The sequence below is a fragment of the Agelaius phoeniceus genome, chromosome 31, assembly GCF_051311805.1.
Source record: "Agelaius phoeniceus isolate bAgePho1 chromosome 31, bAgePho1.hap1, whole genome shotgun sequence".
NCBI lineage: Eukaryota > Metazoa > Chordata > Aves > Passeriformes > Icteridae > Agelaius > Agelaius phoeniceus.
Window position 1 is genome coordinate 1790854 of NC_135295.1, and position 11254 is coordinate 1802107.

Sequence of the window (11254 nt, forward strand, 5' to 3'; positions counted from 1 at the left end):
CAGCCCAAACCCCACCTGTGCCCCCCAAATTCCACCTGGGGGTGCCCAGACCCCACCTGTGCCCCCCAAATTCCACCTGGGGGTGTCCAAATCCATTCTGGAGCTGCTCAGACCCCACTTGGGGCAGTCCAAACCCCACCTGGGGGTGGCCAAATCCAACCTGGAGCAGCCCAAACCCCACCTGTGCCTCCCAAATTCCACCAGGAGGTGCCCAGCCCCCCCTGGCAGCACCTCTGTTGTCCCCAAGGCCCCTCAGGGACGTGGGAACATCATCACAAACTCTCAGTCACTTTTATTCCAGCGCCCACAAATCCGGGATTATGGCTCGGAGTGTCCCAAGTCCCTCAGCTGCAGGTGATGGGGGGAGATCCCCTCAATTCCTGAGCTGGGATCAACAGCAATTCCTGCTGCATCCCCTGGCTGGTCACCTGCTCTCCTGGATGGTCATTTGGTCACTTGGTCACTTGCCCTGGTAGCCCCCAGCCTCCAGCATGGCTCTCCTCCTCACTGTCTCCTTGGCCACGCTGTGGTTCAGCCTCCTCAGCCGCTCCTGGACGTGACAAAAATCACAAAAATCACCTGTCAGCACCTGAGGGGGGCTCTGGGACCCCCCATTTCCCTGCTCCCCCCTCACCTGGGCGTTCTGCAGGATGTTGTTGACCAGCACCACGCGGCGCCGGGCGTTCAGCAGCTTCTTCACGTAGGGGTCGAGGTCCAGAGCCACTTTCTGGTCCTCGTTGATGCGGCAGAGCTCTGGGGAGAGGCTTGGGTGAGCCCCCTGTCCCCCCTCAGGTTGATGGGGGGGACAGGGGTGACCCCCCCAGGGTTTGGCTCACCTGTGGCCAGGCTGTCGATGTGCTCCCGCAGCTCCACCTGGCTCTCCCTGGGGAAGGGGATGGGGAAAAATCGGGATTTACACCCCAAATCCAACTCTATTCCCTCCCCAAAAATGGGAGCTGCGTGCCCAGCACCCCCCAGACACCAAGCCCAAAAATTGCCCACCTCATGTACCCCTAAAGCTCTTCAGTCCCAAAATTCACCTTCACACACCCCCAAAGCCCTTCAGACCCACAGAACAGCCCTCATGCACCCCCAAAGCCCTTCAGCCCCAAAACTCACCCTCACTTACCCCTACATCCCCAAAACTCACCCTCAAGTATCCCCAAAGCCCTTCAGCTCCAGAACTCACCCTCACATACCCCAAAAGCCCTTTAGGCCTAGAACTCATCCTCATGTACCCCTGCATCCCCAAAATTCGCCCTCACGTACACCTAAATCCCTTCAGCCCCACAGACCTCGCCCTCACGTACCCCCAAACTCCCTTCAGTCCCACAGAACAGCCCTCCCCGGCTCCACCGGCTCCACCTGCCCCTCAGCCCTGCAGCCCGGCCCTCCCCGCTACCGGCCCGTCCCTGCCCCGCTGCCGGCCGCCCTCGGTGCCCGGACCTGACGCTGTGGACGTGGCGGTCGAGCTGTCGCACGGCGGGGCGCAGGAACTGCAGCAGCCCCTCGGCAAAGAGCTCCCGAGCCCCGGGGCCGCTCCCCGCCGCCATCTTAACCCGCGGGGGCTGCCGGGAAACCGAGTCCTCGATGAGGGGGAGGGGCCGCTTCCGGTGCGCGCCGCGGGGCCTGCCGGGAAACCGAGTCCGCGATGAGGGGGAGCGGCCGCTTCCGGTGTGCGCCGCAGGAGCTGCCGGGAAACCGAGTCCGCGAGGAGATAGAGAGCAGCCGCTTCCGGTGCGCGCAGCGAGGGCTGCTGGGAAATGTAGTCCCAAGGGCACTGCTGAGCGTCCAAAGGCGCTCCCACGGCCAGGCCACAGATTCCAACCCCATCCATTAAATAATGGTTAAAACACGCTGTTGGTCCTTTCGCCTCGTTTTAAAATTTTTTTTGGTTTATTTTCATACAAAAGTTAAAGCAGGAGGTGGAAATCAGCACTAAGGGCTGCACTACACCCAGGCCACAAACACCAACCCCATCCATTAAATAACTGTTAAACCAACACACTTTCTGTAAACTCACTTCATTTTTTTGCCATTTCGCTTCATTTTTTTGCCTTTTTTCCCCTTTTTTTTTGGCCGTTGCTTGCAGGATTCAGGCGTGGGCGTCGGGCAGGGCGTGCAGGACGTGGTCCAGCAGCTGCAGGGCGCGGTGCAGGTGCACCTCGATCCAGCAGGGCGTGCAGGTGATGCTGGCCCGGGGGTAGTCGGGCCCCCAGCCCTTAACGAAGCTCAGCCTAACAAGGCACAGGCGCCGCAGGTCGTCCACGCCGAGCCCCGCGGCCACCGACAGCCCTGGGGGGGGGGGACATGGTCAGCACGGGGGGTGGGACAGCCCTGGGGGGTCAGCACGGAGGTCCTGCCCTTGCTGTGGTCACTCACAGATGGTGGGAGGGGTCATCATGGGGGTCCCAACCTGTCCTGGGGTCACTCAGGGGTGGTGGGACAGCCCCGGGGAGGTCAGCACAAGGACTGAGCACTGCTGTGGTCACTCAGCACAGGGACTGAGCACTGCTGTGGTCACTCAGAGGGGTCAGCACAAGGACTGAGCACTGCTGTGGTCACTCAGAGGGGTCAGCACAGGGACTGAGCAGTGCTGTGGTCACTCAGCACAGGGACTGAGCAGTGCTGTGGTCACTCAGAGGAGTCAGCACAGGGACTGACCATCGCTCTGGTCACTCAGCACAGGGACTGACCATCGCTCTGGTCACTCAGCACAGGGACTGAGCAGTGCTGTGGTCACTCAGCACATGGACTGACCATCGCTGTGGTCACTCAGCACAGGGACTGACCATCGCTCTGGTCACTCAGCACAGGGACTGACCATCGCTGCGGTCACTCAGGGGGGTCAGCACAGGGACTGAGCAGTGCTGTGGTCACTCAGCACACGGACTGACCATCGCTCTGGTCACTCGGGGGGGATCACACAGGGACTGACCATCGCTGTGGTCACTCAGCACATGGACTGACCATCACTGTGGTCACTCAGGGGGGGTCACATATGGACTGAGCAGTGCTGTGGTCACTCAGGGGGGTCAGCACAGGGACTGACCATTGCTGTGGTCACTCAGGGGGGTCACACACGGACTGACCATCGCTGTGGTCACTCAGCACACGGACTGACCATCGCTGTGGTCACTCAGAGGAGTCAGCACAGGGACTGACCATTGCTGTGGTCACTCAGCACATGGACTGACCATCGCTGCGGTCACTCAGCACAGGGACTGACCATCACTGTGGTCACTCATGGGGGTCACACACGGACTGACCATCGCTGTGGTCACTCAGTACAGGGACTGACCATCGCTGTGGTCACTCAGCACACGGACTGACCATCGCTGTGGTCACTCATGGGGGTCACACACGGACTGACCATCACTCTGGTCACTCAGCACAGGGACTGACCATCGCTGCGGTCACTCACCGATGGCCGGGGCGATGCCCCCCACAGAGGCAGCCCCGGGGATGCTCCCGGCCACCGCGGCCGCCTGGGCAGTGGCCGCAGCCTGGGCAGTGGCCGCCTGCTGCTGCATCTGCCGGTGGCACTGGCGCAGGTCAAACACCTGCGGGGACACCAGGGGGGGCACACACACGGTTTATCAAAAATCCTTTCCTTAAGAGTTTTTTCTTAAGATTTCTTAAGGTTTTTTTTTCTCCTGAGAAGCTGAGAAACCTCAAAAAGAAAATATAAATGATAATTATCTACTGCTGTGAAATGTAACAAGTAGATCTGTGATTGGTCTGATGTAATTATTTCTAATTAATAACCAACCACAATCCAGCTGTCTGGACTGTCTCAGTCCTTTATCATCATTCCTTTTCTATCCTTAACTAACCTTCTAATAAAATCCTTTCTTCTAGTATTTTGATAGTATTTTAATATTATATATATATAAAAATAATTTGTATATTTATCAAATATATATTTATTTATAAATAAATATATATTTGATATAATATATAAATATAGAAAATATATTATTATATATTATATATAATAATATATGTATTTATAAATAAGTATATATTTGATATAATATATAAATAAATTTATAATATATATTATGTCTATAATATATAATATATATTATAAAATTTATCAAATATATATATTTATTTATAAAACATGTTTTAGAAGGTTGGATTTATAAATAAATAAATATATAAAATAAGAAATAATAAATAAATTTTAAAAATTAAATAAATATAAAAATAAAAAAATTAAATAAAAATAAATAATTTCTTTATAAATCCAACCTTCTAAAACATAAAATCACCACTCTCATCTCTTCCCTCATCCTCAAACCCCTACAAACACCACACAGGGGGACCCCTGAGCAGGGCACCTTTGGGATTGGGGGCGTCCCTCCATCCCTGGGGTCCTTCCACTGCCCAGAACCCCCAAAAATCCGGGCACAGCCCCGCCCCAGCCCCCCGGGGACCCCGACCTTGATGTGTGCTCCGGGGTACACCTTGTGCACGGCGTCCCCGGGGGCTCTGCCCGCCTCCCTGTCCAGGTAGAAGCTCTGCACGAACACGGCGTGGTCGCTGCGGCAGCGCATCCACACATCGCCCTCTCCTCGGCGCTCCAGCTGCACGCCCTTCCCGATGTGCAGCCTGGCCAGAGCCTCAGCATGGACCCCCTCGGGACCCCTCGGGACCCCCGAGCCCCCCCAGGACCCCCGAGCCCCCCCAGGACCCCCCAGGACCTGTTCCAATGCCCTGTTCCCCTGCCCAGCCCTCTCCTCGGCGCTCCAGCTGCACGCCCTTCCCGATGTGCAGCCTGGCCAGAGCCTCAGCATGGGCCCCCTCGAGACCCCCCGGGACCCCCGAGCCCCCCCAGGACCCCCGAGCCCCCTCAGGACCCCCCAGGACCCCCGAGCCCCCCCTGTTTCACCCCTCCAGCCCCCTGTTTTGCCCTGAATATCCCATGATTTTTCCTCACATTCCTATCACACCGGTTTCCCCCTCTCTCCTGATTTTTCCCCTTTTCCTCCTTCTGCCCTACCTATCCCCCATTTCCCCCATATCCCCCTTTTCCCATTTATCCTCCAAACCCCCCCCCACCCCGATTATCCCCCTTTTGCCCCCCATCCTTCACCTCCACAGCCCCTGTGAGCCCCTGCCCCATTCCCAGGCCTGATTCCCCCCCATTACTCCCCACCCTCTCCAATGCCCCCCGTGCCCTCTGTGCCCCCTCTGTGCCCCCCATGCCCCCCGACCCACCATATCCCCCGTGCTCCCCGTGCCCCCCATGCCCCCCTGACCCCTCTCACCCCCTGTGCCCTCCATGCCTCCCATCTCCCCCATGCCCCCCTCACCCCCCAATGCCCTCCGTGTCCCCCCCTCATCCCCCATGCCCCCCCCATGTTCCCCATTCCCCCCATTCCCCCTGTGCCCACCACGCCCTCCCTCCCCTCATCCCCCCCATCGCCCCCATACCCCCGATGCCCCCCTCAGCCCCCATTGCCCCCCATGCCCCCCATTGCCCCCCGTGCCCCCCGACCCACCGTGCCCTCTCGCTGGCAGCGCAGCGCTGCACGTTCGAGAGCTGCCCCAGGCAGAACCGGGCGCCCCCCGAGGGGTCCACGTATCCATCCACGACCACCGAGGGGCAGCTCGAGGGCACCTTGAAGATCTCCCCCACCTGCACGTCCTGCTCGAAGTAGGCGATGGAGCACCAGAACTCCGGGCCTGGAACGGGGGAAAATTGGGATTTTTTTTTGGAGGGGGGGGGTCACGGCACCCATGGGTGCTAAGGAGGGTGGGGGGCACTCACCAGGGTGGGTGGACACGGGGGGTTGGAGCATGGGGGGCCCTGGGTGGGGTAGAGAGGGGGTCAGCAGCTTGAAGACCCCTCCCAAGCCCTCCCCCAGTGCCCCCAGACCTACAGCAGTGGTTGGGCTGGTGCTGGGGGTGGCCCTGGCTGCCGGGATGTTGTGGCAGGGGGGGCTGCGAGCCCCCCAAACTCGGGGTGTAGATGGTGGCAGGGCTCCAGCTCAGCGGTGAACCTGCAGGGGGACACGGGGGGACATAAGGAGGGTCCCCCCAGAGCTGGTTTGGGGCAGTGGGGTACCCCCATACTCACCGTGCTGGGGTGGTTTGGGGTACTCGTTCTGTGCTGGAGGGCCCTCGGGGTGGCCCAGGGGGTCCTGGGGGGTCGCTGTGATGGGGGGAAGATGTTGATTTTATGTTTTAGAAGGTTTGATTTGTTATTTTTATATATAAATATATTTTTAATATATTTATATATATATAAAGATATATATAAATATATATTTATATATAAAATATATTGATATATTTTATATATTATATTTATATATTTTAGATATTTATATATTTTATATATTATATATTTATATATTTTTATATATTTTAGATATATTTTCATATATTGATATATTTTAGATATTTATATAATTTATATAAATATATCTATTTATATAAATATATATAAATATATATATTTTAGATATTTATATATTTTTATATATTTATATATATTTATATCGATATATATATTGTATATTGTGGAGTGAGGGGCTCAGGGCGATGCCCCAAACCCTCTCAGGGTGGGGGTTAAGGGGGGGTTCTCACCTTGGGGCGCCATGGGGAGCGCAGGGTAGGTCCGGGGGGGCACTCGGGGGGGCTCAGGGGGCAGCGCTCGGTGGGGCCGGGCGGGGGTCTCGACCCCCAGGTCCCGAGGGGGGGCCGGCAGCTCCATCTGCACACAGTCATGGACAAACTCCTCCTTCACCGGGCGCGGGGGGGGCACTGGGGAGGCCGGGGGACACACACCGGAGACCATGGGGGGGCACGGGGACCCGCGGCGGGGGCCTGGGCTGGCTCCGGGGGCGCCCCGGGCCGGGGTCTCACCTGTGCTCGGGATGCTCAGACCTGCGGGAGAGGTGGGGAGGGGGGGTTAGGGGTGCTGGTGACCCCCCCCCACCTTGGTGACCCCCTCATTTCGGGGGTCCCGGCTCACCGCTGCCGGGGGTCCCCACGCGCTCGTAGTGGTAGGGGTTGACACAGACGCTGTCGCACTTGAGGTCGAAGGCGAATTGGCAGAAGCGGGCGGGTTTCAGCTCGTTCTTGTGCAGGTCGGGCCAGCGCCAGAGCCGCGCGTAGATGACGTGCGGGAAACCCTTCCTGCCGGCCACCTGCGGGAGGGGGACACAACCGGGGACGGAGGGGCTGGGACCCCTCCCGGGGTGACAACACTGGGATGGGTGACAGCACTGGGATCCCCTCGGGGTGACAACAGCGGGATCACCCCTGGGGTGACAGCACTGGGATCCCCTCAGGGTGACAACAGCGGGATCCTCGTCAGGATGACAATACCGGGATCCCCTCAGGGTGACAATACTGGGATCCCCCCCGGGGTGACAACACCGGGACCCCCAAGCCCCCACAGTGGGATCCCCCCAAACCTCCACACCGGGACCCCCCAAACCCCCACACTGGGACCCCCCTGAGCCTCCACACTGGGATCCCCCTGAGCCTCCACACTGGGATCCCCCCACACCGGGGTGCCCCCAATCCCCCACACCAGGATCCCCCCAGTCCCCCACACCGGGACCCCCCAAGCCCCCGCACCAGGATCCCCCCACACCGGGACCCCCCGAAGCCCCCACAATGGGATCTCCCCCAATCCCCCCCACCGGGATCCCCTCCAGACTCCCAGCACGGGGCTGGCGCCAGGCCGGGGGTCCCCCCGCGGTTCCAGACATAACAAACGCCCCCTCCCCGCTCCCCCCGGCTGCGGCAGACTCTGACTCACCGGGCAGGGCAGGGCAGGGCAGGGCAGGGCGGTGCGGGGCAGCCGCGGAGGGGAGGGGGCTGCGGGCAGGGGATGCAGCCCAGCCGCTCCCGCGGGACCCCGGGCACCCCAACACGCAGGACCCCCTAATCTGGGGTGGGTTTACCCTGTCCCCCCCATGCCGGTGTCCCGGGGTACCTGGAGCCGCCCGTCCAGGGTTCGCTGCACGGTGACACACTGGCCGGGCTGGGCCCCTCCGGAGGTGACAGCGGCCACCAGCGCGTCCAGCTCGTCCCTCTTCTCCTTCAGCTTCCTCAGCAGGCTCTGGATGGCGCGGCGGGCGAAGGCCTCGCTGTCCCCTCCCTGCCGGTGGCACAGCAGGCTGTGCACGATGCCGGGGCCGCTGTCGCCGCCCAGGGACATGGCGTGTCCCCGCGGGTCACCCTGCTGCAGGGGACACCGAGCCGCTGGCACCAGGGAAGGTGGCACCCTCCAGGTGACAAAGCCACGTCACCCAAAGCCTGGTTGATGGCACGACCTGAGTGCCAGTTCGTCCCCAGCGGGTCACCTTGCTGCAGGGGACACCGAGCCGCTGGCACCGGGGAGGTGGGTGGCACTCTCCAGGTGACAAAGCCATGTCACCCAAAGCCTGCGTTCTGCGCTCCCTGAGTGCCAGAGTTTGTCCCCAGTTTGGGGTGAGGTGACCGAGCACGGTTTACAGGGGCACCCGGGGTGTCCCCAGGCAGAGCTGGATGATGGTGGCATCAGGCTCGGGGGCAGCGCTGTCCCCAGCCTGGCACGGAGCAGGGCTGTGGCCGTGCCCGGTGCCACGGGGATGGAGCCGCTCCCGCAGCCGCCGCCGAGCCCAGACTAAACAGAGCCCAGCCTGGCGCCGCTCCTTAACCCCTCTCATTCTCTCCCTGCCGGCTTCTCCCTTTCCTGCCAGACCCTGCTCACGCCAGAGCTTTGGAAAATCCTCGGGATGGCGGCAGACACAACAAACGCTGCTCTCTGCTCCTTATCTGCGACTGCGAGGGAGCCTGAGTGTCCTGCCAGCACTCCCCGCGTGTCCCCAGGCTCCTCCAAGATGGGGACAGATCCAGGGATGCTGAGGGACCCCATGGGGCTCCCTGTGGTGGGGGTGAGACCCTGAGCCCCCCGCCAGGCTCTGGGGTTCATCCCGGGCATCTCATCCCTGCTCCCTGCCCATGCTCTGCCTCATGTTTTGGGGCTAAAAGCAGTGGGAGAGGGGACCTGGGGTCCTGCTCCCCCTCCCAGCATCCCAAGGCTGCTCAGGGAAGGTTGGAAGGGTCGGAGCCGTTCCCGTCCCTCCGCAGAGCTCAGCCCGCTCGGGTTTGGGGGAAACGGCTCATTGGGGCCAGACCCGGCCCCGTCCTCACCCCGCATTGCCCTGCCCGGAGAACCCCGGGCTGATCCCAGTGCCAAAACTCGTCCTAGGGATGTTCCTGGGACACCACGGGCCACGGGAAGGCGACAGGGACAGCGCAGGGGTTCTGAGGAGCGACACGCTTCAAGGAGGGGGTGACAGGCTTCGAGGAGGAGGGGACACAGCGGGGACCCCCAGAGGTGGCTCGGGCTCCACTCACCTGCACCGGCCCCGGCTGCCGTCACTCGCGGCCCGGCTCCCGCCGCATCTCCTCCGGCTCACGGTGGGGCTGCCGTGTGTGTAGAGCCCTGCCCTCCCCTCGGCCCCTGCCTTCCCCTCAGCCCTGCCTTCCCCTCAGCCCTGCCCTCCCCTCGGCCCCTGCCTTCCCCTCAGCCCCTGCCCTCCCCTCAGCCCTGCCTTCCCCTCGGCCCCTGCCTTCCCCTCAGCCCTGCCCTCCCCTCAGCCCCTGCTCTGCCCTGAGCCCCCTGTGCTGCACTCAGCCCCCTGTGCTGCCCTGAGCCCCTCACCTTCCCCTCAGCCCCCTGCCCTTATCTCCCCCACCCTCAGCCCTTTCCCTCAGTCCTCTGCCCTTCCCCTCAACCCCTGCCTTTCCCTGAGCCCCCTGCCCTTCCCTCAGCCCCTTCCTCCCGCCCTCAGCCTCCTCCTTCTCCTGTCAGCCCTTTCTCTCAGCCTCCCTCGCTTTTTCTGAGCCCTCTCCTCCTCCTCTCAGCCCTCTCCTCCTGCTCCCAGCTTTCTCCTCCTCCTCCTCCTCTCCCTCTCCCCGGTCCCGTTCCCGCTCCCTCGGCCCTTTCCCAACTCCGGCCCTACAATAACAAAAGGAGCGGCCGGAGCGCGTGAGGCGCCGCCGCGCCTCAGCCAATGGCAGCGCCCGTGACAGCCGGGCCTCGCCCCGCCAGCCAATCGCGGCCGCGCTTTCACGGCGCCAGCCCCCAGACGGGCCCCGCCCCCGGCGCCGCCGGGCCCGGCTCCCACCGGGAGCGCCGCGGCTCCGGCCCCGGTTACACCGCGGGAACGCCGCGGGTCCGGCCCCGCTTATACCGCGGGTCCGGCCCCGGTTATCCCGCGGGTCCTGGCCCCAGTTATCCCGCGGGTCCCGGCCCCAGTTATCCCGCGGGTCCCGGCCCCAGTTATCGCCCGGTTATTCCGCGGGTCCTGGCCCTGGTTATCCCCCGGGTCCGCCCCCGGTCCCACCGGGAACGCTGCGGGTCCCGGCCCCCGTTATTCCGCGGGAACGCCGCACCGGGAGGGCAGCAGGAGCCGGTGGATTCCCGGTGCCCTCCCTTTCCTTCTGCCCTGTGGAGTAAATTCAGGAAAATCCCATTTCCAGAGAAAACCCCACACAGAATCCTGGGAATTCTCTCTCCTTTAGGTAACCAGAAATGCAAAATTCCAAGGGAACAGGAAAGCTTAAAGCGTGGGTGATAAAAGTACAGAGTCTTTAGTTATGAAAATTAATCTTTTTTTTAAAAAAAAAGATGAATTTTGGAGCCTGTTCTGGAAAAGAGGCATTTCCACTTCACTGTCCTGGCTGAATTTTCTGTCCCTGCCTCTCATTTCTTTAAACAAACACTTGAACCACACGGAAATGCGGCGCCAAAAGAACTCAAACTCAAACCCCCCAAAATCCACTAGAACAGGGAAGGTTTCCACCTGCCCCAACCCCACAGGGATTTTTGGTGCAGAACAAAAAGGATCTGGGAGGAGAAAACCAGCCAAAGTCAGGTTCTTCCTGCTGGAAAGGCTGATTTGGCTTTGGGGGGGTTAAACTGAACTCCAGCCATCCCAAAATGTACAAAGGCTGATCCCAAAAATCCAACAAACCCATGCCAAAACCCAAGAAACTCGTCCCAAAACTCAACAAACCCATCCCAAAACCTGACAAATCCATCCCAAAACCCAACCAACCATCCCAAAACCCACAAAGTCATCCCAAAATCCAAGAACCCCATCCCAAAACTCAACAAACCCTTATGAAAATCTAACAAACTCATCCCAAAACCCAACAACCCCAACCCAAAACCCGACAACCCCATCCCAAAACCCGACAAACCCATGCCAAAACATGACAAACCCATGCCAAAACA

At 60.1% G+C, this 11254-nt stretch overlaps 2 protein-coding genes across 5 annotated transcripts; both read right to left on the bottom strand.

Annotated features, from left to right (window-relative positions):
* Positions 1–272: 272 nt before the first annotated feature.
* Positions 273–1604, bottom strand: SNAPIN (SNAP associated protein). Its single transcript, XM_054651386.2, has 4 exons — positions 1447–1604; positions 837–883; positions 635–753; positions 273–550 (listed from the first exon to the last, which is right to left on the bottom strand). The coding sequence occupies exons 1-4, from the start codon at positions 1551–1553 to the stop codon at positions 461–463; spliced, it is 363 nt and encodes a 120-aa protein (XP_054507361.1). The 5' UTR covers positions 1554–1604; the 3' UTR covers positions 273–460.
* A 256-nt stretch (positions 1605–1860) lies between these two features.
* On the bottom strand, positions 1861–9493 carry LOC129132128 (mothers against decapentaplegic homolog 4-like). 4 transcript variants are annotated; one of them, XM_077192058.1, is made up of 12 exons: positions 9370–9493; positions 7961–8209; positions 6989–7163; positions 6880–6900; positions 6601–6777; positions 6089–6163; positions 5892–6011; positions 5780–5818; positions 5511–5694; positions 4449–4526; positions 3425–3563; positions 1861–2295 (listed from the first exon to the last, which is right to left on the bottom strand). In XM_077192058.1, the coding sequence occupies exons 2-12, from the start codon at positions 8183–8185 to the stop codon at positions 2233–2235; spliced, it is 1296 nt and encodes a 431-aa protein (XP_077048173.1). In that variant the 5' UTR covers positions 8186–8209; positions 9370–9493; the 3' UTR covers positions 1861–2232. The 4 variants fall into 4 exon arrangements, with proteins under 4 accessions (XP_077048173.1, XP_077048171.1, XP_077048172.1 ...); XM_077192056.1 differs by having other exon boundaries at positions 4449–4617; XM_077192057.1 differs by lacking the exon at positions 5780–5818 and having other exon boundaries at positions 4449–4617.
* Positions 9494–11254: the final 1761 nt, after the last annotated feature.